Here is a 20,871-nt window from a genome sequence, read left to right on the forward strand (position 1 = left end):
ATGAATTGCCTTGTTTAAATACCTGAAACAACCCTTTGAAGTAGATGTTGTCGTCCCTATGAAAATTTATCAATGAGGAGAATGAGGTTTAGAAGGGAAGTGGTGGGAGCTGCATTCAGTGTTCTGATTTCACATCTTTTAGCCATAGTATATGCTCCACTGTCCTGTTTATTAGTTTCTCACATAGTATCATATTTAATATATTAATTTAAAAGTAATTCATGACTAGTAATTTCAAACTTTTACTCATTTTTTTAGATATTTGAAATTTCTTTATTACTAGTGAAGCTAAAACTGCTGAAAATTTTGGGTGGCATTTTGTGAAAAATTGAGAAGTGTACACAGGGAAACCAATATTTTAGTTAATGTTATGGTTTTTGGACTGGTTTATCAAGCAAATACACAAATAGTCCTTTGAGAAAAAAGAAGAATTACTAATCTTACTGACTGTGACTTCTGCCACATGGCAGAAGTCTCATTTCTAAGTTCCCATTTCTCTGACTTCATTCCGAATTAATATTCCCTGATATATTCATTCCCCTTTTGAGAAAGGTGAGCTGGACTGAATGACTCTGATCTCCGTAGTGCATAGTTTTCTGCTCTTCTCTCAGTTCTTTGGTATGAGGCAGCAGAACATACTCTAATGTTTATGTCTGTCATCTGATCTCTCAAGAACACTCCTTGGCCCCACTCTAGGGATTTTGAGTGGGCTTGGCTTCTTGCATTTTGAGCACTGTCTGAGGGCTATGTTTGGATTACAGTTTTGAACTGAAATTCATCTAGAGAGAGCGTAGAACAGGAGGATGCTATTAACCCATCTTTGTTTTTTATTTCATTTAGTTAATAGGCTTTTTAGTATTAATTTGCACTGGGCAATATATGACAAAAAAGAAAAATGTAACTCCTGTCTTTAGGATGCTTATTTGGACTCAATTTTAGTGGTTCTTGGGCTACCCAGGTGGCACTGGTGATAAAGAACCCGCTTGCCAGTGCAGGAGACATAGGAGACTTGAGTTTGATCCCTAGGTGGGTACGATTCCCTGGAGGAGGGCATGGCAACCCATTCCAGTATTCTTGCCTGGAGTACCCCATGGACAGAGGAGCCTGGCGGGCTACAGTCCATAGGGTCGCAAAGAGTCGGACACAACTGAAGCGACTTAACACCGCACAGTGGTTCTCAACTGTGAGTGCTTATTGGAAGTGAAACTTAGGTTTGTGGGAGCTTCTGCAGACGAGTTAAATTAGAATCTTTCGAGAAAGCCCAGTCACTTGCAAATTTTTAAAAGATTGTGATGTTTGATGCCAACCACAGAGCCACTGCATTGTGCAAAGGACAGTATATCCGGGAGGGCCGACTGGCTGTACACTTTGAGTTAAACCACTTAATGGGAACCTTAATTTTTAATGTTAATATTACAATGTTATGTAAGAAATACTCTCCCAGTGCATAGTTTTCACTAGTGTCATACTTGTATACAGTGTTTTTTACTTTATAATAAACTTTTATATATACATCATTTCATTGATGTTTACTACTCTGTTTTAAACAAAATGATCCCTTTTTATAGATAAGACAGCTCAGACTCAGGTTTAATGACCTGTCCAAAGTCCAGTAAGTGTTAACAGTTGAGATAGACTGTAGGTTCTGTGCAATCTGGGTTAGTATTTTCCTAAAAGAATACCTTACCTTAAACATTAAAAAAAACTTTACAACTCCATAAAACAGGGCAGCCCAAATATACCCTTTTTCTCTCTCACTAGGGTCCTCAGATTTCTAAGAGACCATTTTTATGATTCCCAACTCTGTATTCTAGATTCTCTTTTAATAGCAGACTTTTGACAAGATAGCTTCCCACTTGTGCTCTTGGTGTCATTCATAAATCAGACTTCATGTCAACTGTTTTAACTTAGTGCTTTTGTTGATTTACTGAATTTGTTAAAACTTTATGACCCATGTACAGAAAAGTTTACACATCATAAATATTCATCTTCATGACTTTCTGCCTAATAGAAATATCCCCTATAACCCATCCAAATCAGGTATGGAAGTCATCCTACCTGTTCTGTGTTTTGCTGAGGCATTAACAGCCTAGTCGGAGTAGAAAACCAGGTAACTATTTTATGTAAATAGACTGTATAACATGGACAAAAAACAGCCCATCCCAGGGACATCTTTGAAAATCTAGCCCTTGGCAGTATAATTGAGAACGTAAGTGTTCAGATCAGGGCAGTTGGCTTACAGGGGGAGCAGCTTCTCAGCAAGCCCTTGTAAAGGGCCACTGAGGAAAGATTATGAAAAATGTTGATTTGGTGAGTGAGCCTCTTCTGTACCCAGATTATTTGCTTGGTGAAAATTCCTACTGCTGCTTTATTGCATTTCCTTACCATTTTTTTCCTATAGACTGAACTCCTCGTGAGAAACTGGAGCTGAACTCCCTGCCGCTCCTGAGCCAGTGACTTGATTTGTAGATTTGTGGAAGATTATTTAAGTGTGTTGATGGGATGATCCTAAAATACCTTTAAAAATTATTGACGTTAGTGGGGTCTAATTCAGGTGGACTTGTTCATTACCACCTCTTGGACTCTTACCTGATGATAAGTAGAATGGGAGGATCCTTCTTATTTTAGCAGTTCGGTTTTACAGGACTTTTTTCTGTTTGTTTTCTTTATCTTATTTTTTGAACTTCTGTCCTGCAGTGTATTCAGTGTTGGGGATGTGAAAATTACTACATAGCTTCTGTCAGTTTTACCTTTGCAGGAAGAGGGAGCTTTTATTTCTGGACATTTTGAAAGCTCTTTCTGTCTTTAGAATCCTGTCATACTTTGGCTTGGGATCTCAGTGTCATGCTTAATTGGCTCTCATTTACTCTTTGAACCAGTATCAGTGTTGAACTTTGAAGATGTGAACGTTAGATCTCATTTGCTGCCGTAACTATAGTTTACCATCTTGCTGCTACATGAAACTAAGTGGTATATCCTTTCTAAATTCCTTCTGGTATATGTTCCTTTATTCATATTAGCCATGAAGTCTTTCTTTTTCTGTTACTTTTGAGCAGAGGGGGGTTTTAAAAGCAAAATGGGCTTTGAATTGGTTGTTGAAAGGTCTAAGATTGTCAAGTGTCCCTGTGTCTGGTCTTTCTGTGTCAGGGTGGCTAAGAACTACTTTGAGAGCATCTTTTTATTTTGCGTTTGCAGGCCTACCATTCACAGCTGTGTCTGCTGCTTTATCTTCCATTTGTGGTCCTCACCCTCCCCACTGAAATTTGGTTGTGGCGACTGGAGATGCTGAGCAGTAGTTCTCATCATCTTTTGATTGGATCTTACCTTTTACCAGGAGCTTTCTTTTGGTCTAGGTCTGTTTGTTTCTTTCTTAAAACAGAAGCAGTGATGGAGACAGGCAAGATTACTTACCTCTCCCTGGTTTTACAAAAGCAAAAATTATTTAACCCTTGGGTAAGGTTTTGCAAAGCTTGCTATACCATGTCAAGTCACTATACCAAACCTTCTTTTCATTCTGAAAATCAAGACACATTTGCTTTAAAAGTCCATGTCTTAACTTAGATGGTTGGTAGGAGGAGACAGACTTAATTTCTTTAAGAAACAGGACATCGGTGTGCTTGGCACCGCATCGGTCCATTTAGGTCCAGTCTTTCAGTCTTTTTAGTTTGAAGTACTTCAGAGATAAACTCTGTTGCATCAGTGATTTGCTTTAATATGCTCCCATGTAATCCTTGGTATGTACGGACAGGCGGTGGATGACAACTAAACACTTAGAGTACTCTTTGTGAAAGAATTTTAGTTAGATTTAACATATTTTGAAGGATTTAAAAAATTCAAGTTAAGGATAATTAGTGATTTATTGTTTCAGTAAGCGGTGAGACATTGGGTGGAATTGGGGTGGTGATGGTTCAAATTGGCAGGGCATATATCCCAACATGAAGTGTATAGAGTAATGGAATTGGAATGATTTTAGACCACACTTAATTCAATATTCAGAAGTAAGGGAGGAGTTTACATAGGCAATAGAAGTAGGAAATTCATTTTGTAGGCTTAATACTTCCCAAGTGTAATATTAGCTATAATTCCTGGGGATTATTAGGAACCATGCTATTCTAGAGAGTTAGATTTTAGAGTAGAGAAATGCAACTAAGAAATACAAAGTTGTGGTTGGGCTTTTGGTAGAAAGGAAAAAAAAATGGGGTGGTGGGACATTGGGCATGATAAGACTGTCCTAAACTCTGTAACATAAATGTATGTCTGTCTCCCCCATTTGGCAAGACTTTCTGCAGTGTTCCTGCCTCTGTGTTGTCTGTTAATTAGATTGTAATGTCTTGAAAGGTCATGGATACTATCCTGTTCTAATTAGCATCTAGTGTAGTCTGGTGTCCACGGTGGTTGCCCGCTATTATTAGTTGATGATGATTAGTGAAGCTGAAGCTATTTTTTAAACAGGGCCCAAGGGATGCAGACAGTGATGAAAACGACAAAGGTGAAAAGAAGAACAAGGGTACGTTTGATGGAGATAAGCTAGGAGATTTGAAGGAGGAGGGTGATGTGATGGACAAGACCAATGGTTTACCAGTGCAGAATGGGATTGACGCAGACGTCAAAGATTTTAGGTTTGTATGTTTTACACTTCTGATTTTTGAGTGGGGGCTATGGGTTTTTGTTTTGATTTAGTTTTATTTTGATTTTAGTTTTCTTTATCCCTCCCTACGTGTTTTTTTAAAGAACTGGGACTAGTGTAGGCCATACCACAAAAATTGTATGAACTGTTAAGGTGAAACTTTTTAAGATCTGTCCATACCTGATGTTTTGCCAAAACAATAGACTTTCCGTTTGTATGGAGCTCTATAATTTGCAGAATGATTTCATAAAAATCAGTTCATTGATTCTCAAATTTCAAAATCACGTGGATGAGCACCTTGGGATTTCTCCCAAATCATTATCTTGGGAGAAATCATGGTTACTAACAGAAGTGTGTCATATTACTGTGGCATATTAAGGAAGAGTGAAAAACAGTTGAGATCAGTTAAGTATTATTTCACTTGAGACTCATAAGCTCCCTTTGAGGTAGGCAGGTATCGTTTTCTTCATTTTGAAGAACCGGAGATACAGCTAAAGTGACTTGTTCTTAATCATATTCCTTCCATGGAGGCCTCTCATTCCATCTCTGGTCATAATTGATATGCAAGTTTTAACCCTGTTATTTTAATATGCACAGTATTAATGATACCATATTTGTCTTCCACATTTGGCAAGTATTCTTTGTTACATGATGGTATGTGAGTTTTAATTTTTTTTTAAATTTTGACTAAGGAGTTTTATCCTCAGTCACTGATGCCCAGTAGAGAATTTAATTTTGAATAATTTTAGTCTAAAGCTAATGTGTGTCTAAACACACACACACACAGCATCCTTTATCCTAATAATCTGCAAAGCCAAAATAAAAATATTGTATGTATGTGTGTGTGTGGTCATTCCTTTTAGAACAATGTTTAATGTGTTTAATCTTCCTAAATTAATTTTTGCATCTCATGGGTATAAAGAATTAGTCTTTGTAAGAAATTTGAGTCACAGCATAAACACTTACCTCAGGTCTTTCAAATGAGTTTGGGTATCCCTCCATCCTGAATCTCAAGCAGCTTGTGGTATTGTTTCGTGGTATTTGACTCCAGGGCAGATGGTAGTAGTAGGGTGTGTGTGTGTGTGTTAAGGAACTACAAGAGCTTTAATTTGTACCAGCTGTAGGATTTCTTTTAGGCTAAGAATGTAGTCACAGGCTATTTTTCCCTGACTAGAATATAATATTATTCAATATTATCTGAATTAGAATTAAATAGTTCTGCTGTCTTTTTGCATAGAGTGATCATGTGTCCTGGGTTGCCCAGGACAGTATTTGTTTATAGCTCTGTCCCAAGATATTTATTAATACTGCCCTTTTTTGTTCTTAGGAGTGTCCTGGTTCAGATGATAAATTACATCTTCATATCACTTTTAATTCTTAGAGTTGATTCCTTAGCAGGAGCTTATCCTAAAAAGTGAATTTATTTTGTACTGTTTTATAATGGTTTGATTCTGGTTTCTTTGAAAGGAAAAGGGGAGTCAGTTTTATGGTTGGCCAGTGGTACCTAGGAAATACAAACAAAAATTTTTCACCTATTAAAAATTTTTTTTTGAATAGAATTATTCTCAGATGTGGAACTTTCCCTAGAAAGTACTTTGTCTATTGACTGTTTAAAAGAGTAGGATGTTGCTTTTGGGGGGGCATGTTTTGCTACCTGTATTTTGGGATCCTTGCTTTCATGAATACCACAGAGTGATTCCCGCCCCCCCCCCCGCCCCTCCCCCCCAGTTCATCCAGTGTTCCTCACATCTGGGCCCCTTGGTAAAAGAGATGGTAAATTAATAGCAGTTAATGTAAATTTAAGGGGTGGGTTGTGGGAAGGCAAGCAATAGAAGAGTCGTTTTATAGGATGTAACATGTAAGCACCATAAAGGGTCTCTGGTCATTTTTTCAAAATAGTTTTAAATACTGTTGGTAATAAGCTGTGTCAAGGACATTGTCCTTAAACTTAGGTTGGTGTAGTGTCCCTCCCCACTTAAAATAAGGTTTAATGCCCTTTACTTTCTCTGTTTAGCCGTACCCCTGGTAATTGCCAGAACTCTGCTAATGAAGTGGATCTTCTGGGTCCAAACCAGAATGGTTCTGAGGGTTTAGCCCAGCTGACCAGCACCAATGGTGCCAAGCCTGTGGAGGATTTCTCCAACATGGAGTCCCAGAGTGTCCCCTTGGACCCCATGGAACATGTGGGCATGGAGCCTCTTCAGTTTGATTATTCAGGCACGCAGGTACCTGTGGACTCAGCAGCAGCAACTGTGGGACTTTTTGACTACAATTCTCAACAACAGGTACTGTGTGTGTCTCTGTCACTCTCTATGCTCTCCCTCCAGGCAGCAGCATTATTCAAGTAACTGAGAAGGGGGGGATGGGAGGAGGGTGGCAATATTTTAGGCTTTTGATGGCCAGTCCTTATTTACCCAACAGAGATGTGGATTATAAAGCCTTTGCATCTTCCTCTCCAGCATGGTTCCCATGCTGAGGTTTGTTGGCAAGAGACTACCCTGCTCTGTGTAAATTCCTTTGGCTCCTCTCTTTTATCAGGGCCTGGGGACGGGGTGTGGTGGTGTTACCTCCTGTGACACAATCCTCTTGAATGTTAATCTCACTGAAGATTAATGTGATTATAATGCTGTTGGTTTTTGTTTTTAAAGTAGTAGACTCTGTTGTCTGCCACTGTCAGAAGTCCAGTGCCAGATGTCTTATTAGTCTTGTCTTTTAATTAAGTGAGTTACTATAGATAACAGACATATGTCATACCTTTCAAAAGAGTTAGAATGTGATTAGGGAAAAAACACATATCACTCAAAATAAAATCTGCAGTGAAATTATTTGGCTCTTCTTTTATTTGTAAGTCCTTGGAATATATTTTATGTGTGCCTTCAAAACCAGAGGAAAATTAGCCAAATTAATGAAAAGGGGGCAGGTAACTTCTTGTTCATGTTAAGTTCCACAAGTTCTCCTTTGTGGCCTCGAGCAATTTGATGGGCCATCAGTTTCTCATACTCCTTAATTTTAGTCTGGAGCATACATATAAATTTCTAGGTTTGAAAAGTTAAAATCTCATTTTGTAGTTTAGAAATTATATATCTATGAGGAAAGTTGGCTTATGGTCTTTGTAGATCAAATTGTACCACACTCTCCCTTTATTTGTCATAAATGGCTGATTTTAAGTGAATTTTGCTTAATAGATAGCTGGATAATACCATTAACCATGTGAAGTTTACAGAAACAAACCCCTTTAAGGGATGATGTGATGTGCATGCACTCTGTTCCTATCAGTTGGATATACTAGGTGTAATTAACAAAGTCTTTTTCTAGAGAGTGTGAACTAACAGTGTACACTGTTCTCCCTGTAGTTCCCAAGAGATATGCTCACTTTTCCATGGAAATTTGACTTTCTTTGCTTTTTGTCTTATTTATTAATTTGATTTTGCTTTTTTTTTTCACAATGAATCCTCAAAATAGTAGTGTTGAATGAAGTCAGAAATTACTTCAGATGCTGAGGAAATACTCAATTTAAAGATATTTTGTGGCATATCAGCAAACATAGGGACACACTATTACTGTGTAGACTTCAACTTGTCCAGTTTAGAATATTAGTGTAGTAATTTCTCTATAAAAATTGAGGTATGTTAAGTTTAGGCTGTTTCTAATCAAGTTCCTGTAACCTAGTTATCTCAAAAAATTTTATCTGAATTCTTTCTTTTATTGTCTCATTGAACTTCCCCTGGCAACCCTTAGATCTGCAGCCATTTTTGGTTCTTAGCTTCCATTCCCAATCGAACCCAATCTGACTCTTGGCTTGTTATTTAAGAAGTGTTTGTCTCTAACCTCTTATGAATGACAATCTGATTCTCTGTCATTTAATTGTTACCTTGTAATTAAAGTTGGGATTCACTTGTGGTTTACTGAACTTGGGTTTCAAAGTAATTCTACCAATTTTTGAGGAGGCTGGATAATTATTAGAACTTGAACAGAAATGTACTTTTGCATGCCCACAAATAGTTCACACAATTACATCAAAGACACCACCTGCTCCGACTTATAAAACCTGGAGTGCCTTCACCATGAATCACATTTCAGCAGTTTTTGGAAGCGAATGCCATTATTTTGCAAGTTGAGCTGTGGTTGAATTCTGACTTCCCATGCATGTCTTGGTTGCTGCAATATAGGGTCATTGTTACACAGTTACACCATCATCATAGGATGTGCTTATTGTTATTTTGTCCCATGGGCTCATAATTCTTGCTATTTTGAGTAGATGGCTGTACACATTCTTATACTGGATGTACTGATAGCCTGCCTAGAAATCATTGACTCAAGACTCTTTAGGACCCTTAACTTCCCAAAGGCTGCTGCATAAAGGCCAGTAGTTATTAAGATGGAAGAACCCTTTCTCTACTGGAAATTGGTGTTTGTTTCTACACTTTATCCTTCCAATCCCTTTTTACCCTTTTGCTTTTCATTAGATTTTATTCCTCTTTTCCATTTCTAATAATTAAAATGGTTCTCATTCTTCAAGGTCCAGTGCTATATTACCCTTTTTTTTTGGTTACCTTTCTTGATCTCTAAATCAAAAAGTCATTTCTGTCTCTGTAGTGCCTTGTGCTTCCTCTAAGAGAAAGAGTCATGGTGTCTCCTTGTTTGATAATCCTCTGCTAGATTGTAATCACCTAGAGGGTAGGATGGGGTCTTGATCTCTCTGTGTCCTCTGCTTTTGCTTTGATGGCCCAAGTTTTCAGGGAACCTTTTCCACAACCCTGTTACATTATCTCAGAACATTCCCTGTGTTTAATATACTTCACCAAACTAAGATTGAAAGCTAGCCTTGGGAGAGGTCTGGAGGCCACTCTTTGAGGTCTTGCATGTATTCTAATATGTGAGTCCTTTAGGTCTAGCCCATTAGATTGTTTATCATAGATGAATAATGGGACCTTTTTAATAGCCAGGAAATTTATTTCCTGAATCAGTACTTAACCCTTTTTAGTGTCACAGCCCTCTTTTGCCATCTGATTAAAAGCCATAGTCCTCACATCAAAAAAAATACATGATTCTTTTGAGACTCAATTTTGTACATAACTTGAGGGAGATCACAGATCTGTGGATTGCAGATTATAACCTTCTGTTCTTATTTTTTGTTGTTACCTGTAGTCAGGCATATGTGTCATGAATGGAACAGACTTCCCCCAACCCCATGGTTCTCAGTTTAGTTATTGTGGCTCATTTGGTCATTTAGGTAGTGTAAGGAAATAGTTGATGACAAGTGATGAGACTATCTATGCCCACATCCTAGGGAGAGCATAGTGTTTGCTGGGCAAGGAAGGACTTAGAGAAGAGATGGATCTTGAGCTGTGCTCTGCAAGACTTATTTATACCAGGAAAAGAATGAAAACTCCAGTGGAGAAAATAGTAAACTAAGAGCTTAAAATCAGACATTAACATACATGTTCAATAGGTAATATAGAAATAGTCACCCTGGATGGTAGTTGAGGTTGAAAAAAAGTGACTTGTGAGGTTACGTAGATAGTGTTGTGAGTCTTAGCGACTTCGCTGTGCTGTTGTACAGGCATTAACAAGGCATTTTAAGAAGTGATGACTGAATTAACATGATTTACTTTTTTTGTGCAGAGTGTTAGCTTAGAAGCAGTTTCAGACATTCTTTTGTCCATATTAGTCAGTTAACTATTGACTGTTGTATCCTTGCAGGGACTTAGGTTTTGTCCGTAATGAACAGAGCTAATGTTCATAATAGTCTTAGAGTATATAAAACAGTTATGGAACAGTTGAGCTACTAAATGTTAAATTGATTGGTGAAGAATCCTATCAGACCAGGGGAAGGCTCATTGAGGACCAAATTTGTATAGACCTAACTTGGATGAGAGATGGAATATATATTCCTGCAGTTAAGAGAACAGAGTTATGGAGATGGAAATGACGATGGTGTGATCATAGGTTAGTAAGAGTAGAAGGTACACATAAAAGGGAAACAGAAATAGATGCATTTGGTTACTAAGTCCAGGTCACAGGCATTAAGAGCCAGGACTGAGTACAGACAATATTAATGATTGTGAGGGTTGAACTAAACATCTAGTGTAGCATGTATTTTTCTATACATTTTGCTCTTTTATCATGGCTTTCTTAAATGGGCATCAATTTTTTTTTTTTTTTTTTAAGTTGGGAGTTTTGAAGTTATTTGCTATAATTGGTAGGGTATGTTGATTTTATGAGTGGATCTGGTTTGATAGTTGACAAAGTAAATCCTTCTTGTGTCCTATTTCATTTCATTTGGGGTAATAAGTTGGTTTCATAAGACTGTTAATATCAGCCTGTATTTAGATACATAATATAGAGCATCCTGAAAATATAGGGAAGGTATTTTTCATTCAGTTCATTACAGACTAACTGTTTTTAGGGATACTTTGGTTTTGGATAACTAAGCTACTTATCTAATCACTGTAAACCATCATCTTAACCTAAGATGTATTTATAGCAGGGATTCCTTTTATGGTGCCTTGGCAGTTAGGTAAGATCTCAGACTGAATTCTTAGAATACTGTCTTAAAATGTAGAGTGTAAGTATGATTACAAAAGAAGCCAATTATATAAAAATAGCTATAACAGTATTGAACAGCAAATTGAATGATGGGTGTTTGCTTCTTTTTCATATGATGCATGAGATAGACATAGTTGTACTGGCCATGATGGTGAGCATAAACAAGATTGTGAGATGTCTAGCAGTTGTAAAGTAATATGAAAATACATGATTTCTATTTGTGATCGAATCACAGAAGTGTGGCTAAATTTAATGTGGTTTGTTGCCTATGATAGTAACTGAAGGGCATGCTAAATTTCGTGACAGTAATTTTACCTGCCTCAAGTACAAAGGTCTGGGGTTAGGAACCTTTAATTTAGGGTGGTTTGAAATGCTCATTGATACCACTCTCCTTACTTTGTCCTCATTGTCTTCTCTTTAATCCTGGAAAACACAGTGAACAGTTCATATGTAATGTGTTCATACTGTTTTGAGTTATGATGCTTGCATAGTAAATAGCCATGAAATTATCTCTGTTCATCTAAATATATTCTGGAAAATTATTGCTAGGTTTCATTGTATTACAACCTAGTAACAGAAACCACAGCCAAGATTAAGTTGATAATCAGGTGGGTTAATCTGGTTAATTTTTGACGTTCTTTATTTTAGGATTCAGTTACTGTAAAAATAGCCTAATAATGTGGCATGCATTACAAAATTGCGTACTGATCTACTGAAACTCTAATCTGTTAAGCGTGAATTTTTAACAAAGAAGCAATACTCTGAAAGCCTTAGTCAGATGGCAGAGGAAGTTGGCATGCATTGCTTTTTAACGTGTGGTAGTGATTTAAATGTCATTCTTATGAGACTGAGTTTGCATAGTTTTAATATAGGTATTTAAGATTCTTGGCTTTCTTTTCAGTTTATAAATGAGAGGAAGATTATTTTGCCAGGGTCATGTGTATAGTCACTGTTGAAATGCTGACTTTAGCTAGCAGTTAGGTCATTTGAAACATACCTTTATTGTTCTTTGACTTTGATGAAATTTTAGAATATGATTTTCCTCTAAAGATAATAATTTGCTTGATGGAAGGCTGTATTTTGTTTTCCTCACTTATTTAGAAGTCATTTATTTTGAAATCAGATTCTTCATCTGCTAAAGAAATGTGAATTTTTTTTTTAAGTTTGGCAGCATAGTTTGTATGTACCTGTTACACTAAAAATCATTATAATTATATGTTAACTATTGCAGCTGTTCAGATAACCTGATCAAAAATGAACTTTGATCTAGAGGCTATAGACAGTAGCAAATTTTCAAAAATTTAATATACTGAGGACTAGCGCCAGAATATAACTTTTTCTTTAAAATTTATAGCCCCACTATTGATGTAATACTCTTAGTGTTTAAAAGGCTTTTCTCCGTGAATTCTGGCAATAGCCTTGTCAGGTAGGGCAGCCATTTTTATAGATAAGAAAATTAAGACATCGAGAAGCTCAGAGACTTCCTGAAGGTCTTAAACCCTGCTCTGCAGACACCTTTGTCTCAGTTTCTGGCTCCTCGCGCTTTGCTTTGGACCTAGTTCTAGAAACATAAAACTCTCTGTGTGGAGCTGTCTCACCTTCAGGTTTAACTGCATTCATAGTTTTTTTTTAGCATGGTATATGTTTTAAAATTACTTGTATCAACAACAAAAACAAAAAGGTTTTTCTTTCCTCTTTGTGACCTAAAGCAGGTGGTGCTCATGAACTCAGCAGGACTTTGACTTTAACACTGCTCAGAAGTTTTTTTTTGGGGGGTCTATTTTGTATACTTTTTAACATTTAATTTTTGAATAGGTAGTAGCATTCACATGGTTCAAAAAATCAAAACAGTGTAAAAAGATACACAGTTGTTATTCTTCTTCCCACTCCTGCTTTCATCCTTTTTATCACTTTTGTTGGTTTGTTGTGTATGCTATTAGCATTTTAATTCTTTTACTATACGATGTTGTGGTGTCTGCCGTATATCATCACAAATAGGTCATAATTATATGTATATAGATATATAACTCCCCTCCCTGTTGAGTACCCCCATCCCCCCATCCCACCCCTCTAGGTTGTCACAAAGCACCAGGCTGGGCTTCCTGTGTTATACAACAGCTTCCCGCTAGTTATCTGTTTTACACATGATGGTGTATATATTGGAGAAGGCAATGGCACCCCATTCCAGTACTCTTGCCTGGAAAATCCCATGGACGGAGGAGCCTGGTAGGCTGTAGTTCATGGGGTCGCTAAGAGTCAGACACGACTGAGTGACTTCACTTTCACTTTTCACTTTCCTGCATTGGAGAAGGAAATGGCAACCCACTCCAGTGTTCTTGCCTGGAGAGTCCCAGGGACGGGGGAGCCTGGTGGGCTGCCGTCTATGGGATCGCACAGAGTCGGACACGACTGAAGTGACTTAGCAGTGTATATATGTCAGTGCCACCTGACTCGGAAGAGTCTTGCCTTCTGCTTTCTTTGTCTCTTCCCGGACTGTCTTGCTACATGACGCGCTATAAGAGGTGGCCCACAGAAGGCCTGTGTCTGTGTTAAGGGGTGCTTGCCTCATTCATCAGAAAGAGTATCACATAGAGAGGACTTCTATGTGTATTGATTTTAATAGTTAGCAAACAACCTTATGAGTTAGACAGATCTTTATTGTCCATCTTTAGAGAGAGGAAGAGAGTGAGGCACAAAGTGACTTTGCTTCCCAGCGTCCCGCACACAGGGTCAGTGGTGGACCTGAGATACCAGTCCAGGTTTTCTGGCCCCAGAGTCTGTGCTTTTATCTGCTCTCCACTAGGCATATTGCCTTAAACTCGTAAGAAGTCAGGCCTGGCAGTACGTTTTATTTTGAGGTGAGAAAGGGACAGAGTTTAGCACTTTGCCCAGTGCTAAACAATGCATTTGTATGTGTTGTTCAGGATCCTCTGGAACCTATCACTTGGCAGTTACCCAGTTTTGTTTTTTAATAACCTATATTTTCAGTTAATATTGGACTGTTTACATGCGAGAATGTGCCAGAATTGCTGTAATTTATGCTATGGTCAAAATCTGTCTGCTGTTGATGTATAGTTTACTTATGTTTAATTGTTTACTGCAGAAGGCACTCAAAATAATTCCTTCTCTGTCACAATCATGGACACATTAATCAACTCTCAAACATAGGATATATGGGAGCAGTTATAAGGCCTATATGTTTCTAGTTAAAATTATTAATTAGTCCCAGTGTTCAGTGTGGTAACACAATAGTGAGAACCCCAAACTAATGTTACATGGAGTGGTTACTTTTATTCATAAACTCTGTGTGTGTGTGTGTGTGTGTATGTATATTTACAGATACAGTACATGCATGTAATGTTACATGAAATGTTAAAAAATGTTAAAAACATACAAAGTGAGGTTAAGTCATAACGGAATGGTGTTAAAGTACTGTTTTTGCTTAGTAAGTGAAGATAACCTCAAGAGTTACATTCTGAACACAGTATCATTCTCCTAGCTTCCTGTCACAGAGCCCAGCTAATAGTGCTCAAAAAAAATTTGTTGAGTGAAATGAGTTATTTTATTTGCAGCAGGGCCAAGAAAGGTAGAGGGAAGAGGCTAGCATGAACATTGTCTGAGATGTTAAATATTTCAAAAGGTTTAGGCTAGGAAAATTCCAGAGACCCATTGAATAGGTAGTAGATACCTAGTGGAACTAGGAGGTGTTTTTACAGTCTTGGAAAAAATTTAGACAACTCTCTACTGTTTTACTTGTTTTCTGCCTCCTGGATGCTCCTCTTGAAGGGAGGGGTTTGGGGAGAGCTGTTAGTAGGAGGAGTACGAGGCACTGTCCTTCAGGTGAAACCAAACCAACTTGGCAATGATCACAAGGTTGTAGTTACCAAATAGTACTGGTTGGCTCCCTTCCTGGAATGAACAGTTGTTTTGATATATTTTCCAGTAGAGTCCTGTATTTCTTTTGAATGCTTGACATTTAATCAGTGCTTATGAAGTAGAGCTGTTTTTTTACCAGCATTATAATGAAGTTTTTCTTTTCTTTAACCTTTGAAAATAAAAAAAGCTATATAAAGCATTTTTGAAACCTGTACTACATGGTTACTTTTGACATTCATACTGTGAAAGCAGACACTTATTTTACTCTGGTTTTTAGAAAGATAAATATATATATATAGAGAGAGAGGTAACAGGTGAAGTTGGTCACTTTGTTCAGAATATTCACCTTTAAAAAAAAATTAAAGTCAGTCTGTTTTTATACTTGAGGCAGAGAAGTAACCAAATCATAACAATCAGGTTCACCACAACTGAATCAAAGTTCAGTTGTGACAGTAATTAAACTGAGTTGTCAGAATGACATTATCACCTACCGTCCAAAACAGGTTTCTTTATGAAGACATCCGTGGTTCAAGATCCATGGTATGTGTTATATATCATCCAGTGATGTTCGCCTAACCCCTGAAAAGTCCTGTAGAAAGAGTAGGTAGGTTGAAGGTCCTTTGTAGGGAAGTCCCAGCAGTAAATTCTCCCAGTCTGATTTCAGTAAATAAAGACGTCTTCAGTATATAACTCCTTGGAAGGAAGCATATCAGGGCAATCCAAAATCATGTATCCCCTTTCTTGGTACCAGTATTGTTCCTATTAAACTGTATGAACATTTTATTTAGTGTTGTAAACTTAGTTCCTTGCACAGTGCCTATCAGGTTTTGATTCAAAAATAATTTAAAATGAATGATTGACTTTGTAATAAGAGAGAATCTTAGGATATTCTTACTGTCAAGACCTTTGAATTCCTTTCCTTTTCTTGGAAACTAAGCTCATAATCCAAGTTTTGTTAGTAGCAGCTATACTTCTGTTGTTTTATTTCTCACATGTAAAAGGATTGGTATCCTAGGAAATTCGGGAGCCCCTGAAAGTTGCACATTGTCCAGTTTACCTGTTTTTATAAACCACTAGTTGAGGAAGATATTCAGTGTTTTCCCCAGAAGAGACAGCCAGGGGATGAAATGAAAACTTTCCCTTTTCCTGTCTAAAATGTGAGTAGATGAGGATTATTTCAGAGTGTTTGTAGAGTTCTCAAAAGAACTGAAGGGAGGTAACAGCAGTCGGTGCAGTGAGGTAAGTCATTTGTAGTACATTTGTTTAGTTTCTGGCTTGCTCTGGATCAGGCAGTGCCCTCAGACCTGAAACAACCGTTAGGGCATTTGTATGTATGTTTATGGTTCAGGGGACAGATAACCTGTGAAGCAAGTAGTCAGCATGTGGGAACTGGGCTCACCAAATTGAGCCAGAGCCGTAGAGGGAAAACAGAAGTATGAAGCATCATAGATAGCAAGGGAGTGGAGTAGAGCATGAGAACATTCTTGTTAAAAGCATCATTTCTAAACAAGAGTTTATGGAAACTTTTATTCAGAGAGGCTTTAACATTCCTTCATTAGATTGGTTCTCTAACCTCATCATGCCCTTTTCTTCCCTCAGCTGTTCCAAAGACCCAATGCGCTTGCTGTCCAGCAGTTGACAGCCGCTCAGCAGCAGCAGTATGCGTTAGCAGCCGCGCATCAACCCCACATCGGTAAGTCCTTAAGCCAGAAGCTGCCTTGTAGGGGTGGCCCCGTCTTAGGACAGCGGCTGCTGTGGAACCCAGCTAGTATGGACTGACTGTGAAAGTCCTGACAGATCTCAGAGTAAACGGCCTCTAACTCTTGTCCAGTTGTCTTTAGCCACCTTCCTATTTTTCTAGACCTAACTCATAAGATTTCTTAGTATCCTGTTATTGCTCTGCCAGCTGTTTCAGGACTTAAAGTATTTCCTGTAGTGACTAGCATCAGCTCTGTTGGTAGGTTTGGATGAACTTAAATAACAATTTTGTGCTTGTTGGGCATATATAGACTATGGGTGTCTCAACATCACATCTTATTAGGTGGCAAGTAGTACCTGTAAACCTATTTTCCAAGTAGCATGTGTTGAAAAATTTAAAAAGTTGTATCATAATCACTGGTTTTTAAAGTTGCTCTGTACCTGTTGTACTTGTTAATGTCTTGATATTAACATATTTTTTATCTTATGGAACATATTTTTGTCTTACTGCTGACACTGGACTCCTCCCCGCACCCCCCCCACACACACAGCTTTTTTTGGGTCTCTTTGAAATAGTGCTATACAAATACAAATTTTATAAAGGGGGGTGGTTAAAATGACATGATTGAATAGATAGAAAATCACCCATCACGGATTGTGAAATGCTGTGGAAGAAAAGACTTGCTTCTAGCCTAGTTATACAGGTGGCCCTTGAACAACATGGGATTAAGCTGTGCAGGTCCACTTATATATGAATTTTTTTCAATAAATATGGTCTACAGTACTACTTGATCCTTGGTTGAATCGTTGATGCTGAAGTGTGGCTATGGAGGGCTGATTTTAAAGTTATACATGAATTTCTGGCTGTGTAGGTGTCTGCTCCCCTATCCCCTGTGTTGTCAAAGGGTCACCTGTATTAAGTCTAGACCTTTGCCTGGGTCTGATTTAATATGTACTTACAGATAGTAGTCTTTATAAATAGGCATACATTTTCTTTGAGGAGAACTGGAGAATTGTTTAAATGGAAATAAATACTTCCCTCCATCCCATTACAAACTGTTTTAAATCACTTTATTTTAACCTATTATAATTTCATTAGTCTTTTAGAAATTGTGCTAAATTTAAAACTGCTTAGTAGTTTTAATTGTAATCTTTAGCAGAGGTTATTAAAAAAGATGATAGATGGATGCCACCATAATCTTTAGTACAGGTATTATCTTTTTGAAAGTCCATTTTACTCAACCTATTATAGCTTCTCTTTTTTCTCCTCCCCACAGAATAGTTAGCCAGACTGTGTAGGAGTTTGGTAGGTTTGTTTTAGTCAAGTTTGTTTTTACTGACAGGTATGTTTTCAGCAGGTTTAGCTCCCGCTGCATTCGTCCCCAACCCATATATCATCAGTGCTGCGCCCCCAGGGACGGACCCCTACACAGCTGGATTGGCTGCAGCAGCGACGCTAGGTGAGACGTTTTGCCACGAGGGATTTTCTCACCTGCTAAAAGAAGTCCCTTTGATGGGCATTCATTTTTTATACTCTTTTACAAATCCGTGTTTCCAGTGGATATTTCTCTCCTGATTTCCAGGACCGTCTATCTGCCAGCTAAATATCTCTGCCCACCTATAACCTCGGACTTGAACATATTTAAAATGAGGTTAATCAGCTGCCTCCTGTCTTTTTTCTTTGGCTTAGTGCAAATGCCTTTAGGCGTCTTGTCACCAACATTTTTGGCATCAGGGACCAGTTTCGTGGAAGACAGTTTTTCCGTAGATGGTGGGAGGTAGGGGCTGGGTGGTGGGGTGAGTGGTTCAGACTCTAATGCAAGCGATGGTGACTGGCAGATGAAGCTTGGCTCACTTGCCTGCTGCTCACCTCCTGCTGTGTGGCCTAATGCCTAACAGACTGCAGGCTGGGAGTTGGGGACCTCTGCTTTAGACCACTTCCTAAATTAATTCATTCATTTACAGTGTTGTGTTACTGTATAGATATTTTTGCTCCACTGAGTCACCAGTTGCTCATATATATTTCGGGAATTTCTCCCCTTGCTTATATCTTCCTACTATGGCAGATCCTTTAATCTTTACCTAGACTTTTACAGCTGTTCTCTCTTATATTTTACCAGCTTACTTCCTTTTTCTCCCTCGTTCACCCACCTAGATTGTTTGAGAAAACAGTCTCAAACACAAATCTTACTATGTTACCCTTCTACTTAAATCCTTTATTGATTTCTGTCTTACTTACCTAATACAGTACACTGCAGATAACGTCAGCATGGCTGGTCATTCCAAATTACTTGGGTGGTGATGGTGGATTGTTCCTTGAAATCAGTACTTGAAAGGAGCTACCATGACATTCTAAGGATTAGTGAGGATTGAGACCCACTATGTATAGCAGTCTTTCCATGACTATACGAGCATCTCCACATGTGCACCACTTCTACCCGGCAGGGCCCCCCCGCCGCCCTGGGTCTCATACCATACATTCTAGCAGTATTAAATTGATTTTGGTTTGCTACACACACCGCACTGGTTTAGGCCTCTGCGTCTTTAGACATTATGGTCTTCTTAGTCCTCTAGAGTAAACTCTTTCCCCATACTTTGCCTGGGAAGCTTCTTAGCTGGTATTGTCACCTGTAGAAAGCTTCCTTGGTTAACCTGTCCTTACTCTTTCTCTTTTCGCTTTGTATTTATTTGCTTGTGTATGTAAACATGACTGTGTCCCTTTTGTTTATTTTTATTTTCATTTCTATTGCTTTGGGAGACTGACCTAAGAAAACATTGGTATGATTTATGTTAGAATGTTTTGCCTGTGTTCTCTTCTAGGAGTTTTATGGTGTTGTATCTTAAGTCTTTAAGACATTTTGTACAGTCTGAGAATGTGTTCTAAATTCATTTATTTTCATGTGGCTGTTCAACTTTTCCCGGCACTGTTTGGTGAAGAGACTGTCCTTTTTCCATTGTGTATTTTTGCCTCCTTTGTTGAAGACTAATTGACTGTAGGTGTGAGAGTTTATTTCTAGGTTCTCCTTTCTGTCCCACTGGTGTCTGTATGTCTGTTTTTGTGCCAGTACCATGCAGTTTTAATTACTGTCACCTTGTAGTATTGTCCTAAATCTGGCAGGATTATGCTTCCTGCTTCGTTCTTTTTCTCAAAATTGTTTTGGCAATTTTGAGTCTTTCCTGGTTCCATATAAATTTTAGGGTTCTTTGTTCCAGGTCTGTGAAAAATGTCATGGGTAATTTGATATGAATGACATTAATTCTGTAGATTACTTTGGGTAGTAGAGCTCACATAATTTAAATGTTACAGAGTTGAGATTTAAGTCAGATCTAGCTCAAAGCCTGTGCATGTACTGCACTGTCATATACTGTCCATGTTGTCTTGAATTATCTTTTTTGTACTTCTTTCCTTTACAAACTTTCCTCTACTGACTTACCATATGTTATTTGAAACAAAGAACCAGTCTTAGAGATGACAAAAGTTGTCCTCAGTGAGATCATAGTTTGATGATGAGAATCTTGCTTTTGTACTTATCATCTGAGCCAAATGGAAAATGAATTAAGTGCTTTCACACAGAGCAGAAATGTTAACTAAACTGTTATAAACTAAAACTGCATATTCTTGTGGAATGTTAATCCACAGAAATTGAAACAGATATCCTGAGGGAATCAAGCTCAATTAATGATGCACCCTGAGCCAAACATGCCCACATGTTTAAAAATTTTTAACTTATTTGCTTATTATTAAAAAATGATGTAGCATAGCCTTCCTAAGCAGCACCTTCATTTTGCACCATTTTGCACTGTTTTTGACCATGGGCACCTTTATAAACAGATTCTTTATCTCGTCTAAGACTACAGATACAGAAAATGCCAAATTAGAAATGTCAGAGTTAAAAAGAAAAGAAATGTCATAGTAATATTGGACAGTAATATAATTTGACTTATTTGTGTTTTAGAATTTAATGGAGAAGCAAAAACATGAACCAGTTTTTTTTGACTTAATGAAATACGTATTTTTACAGGATTGGCTACTATGTCAGAATGGATGTATTTGAAACAGGTCTATGGAATTTCACTGAAAAGTGCAGTTATTATTTAATCAAGTTGCAAATATTTGAAAC

At 37.8% G+C, this 20,871-nt stretch overlaps 1 protein-coding gene across 22 annotated transcripts in view; it reads left to right on the top strand.

Annotated features, from left to right (window-relative positions):
• Positions 1-20,871, top strand: part of PUM1 (pumilio RNA binding family member 1) — a 125,954-nt gene that overhangs the window by 62,478 nt on the left and 42,605 nt on the right. For 8 of the 22 annotated variants that reach the window (XM_027517892.1, XM_027517920.1, XM_027517964.1 and 5 more), the window contains 4 exons: positions 4,453-4,619; positions 6,642-6,912; positions 16,652-16,745; positions 18,094-18,210. In XM_027517892.1, the coding sequence (XP_027373693.1) occupies positions 4,453-4,619; positions 6,642-6,912; positions 16,652-16,745; positions 18,094-18,210 (649 nt within the window). The remainder of the gene's footprint in view (positions 1-4,452; positions 4,620-6,641; positions 6,913-16,651; positions 16,746-18,093; positions 18,211-20,871) is intronic. The other 14 variants (XM_027517927.1, XM_027517979.1, XM_027518025.1 and 11 more) reach the window with 4 other exon arrangements.

Source organism: Bos indicus x Bos taurus, chromosome 2, assembly GCF_003369695.1.
Source record: "Bos indicus x Bos taurus breed Angus x Brahman F1 hybrid chromosome 2, Bos_hybrid_MaternalHap_v2.0, whole genome shotgun sequence".
In the NCBI taxonomy this organism is placed as follows: domain Eukaryota; kingdom Metazoa; phylum Chordata; class Mammalia; order Artiodactyla; family Bovidae; genus Bos; species Bos indicus x Bos taurus.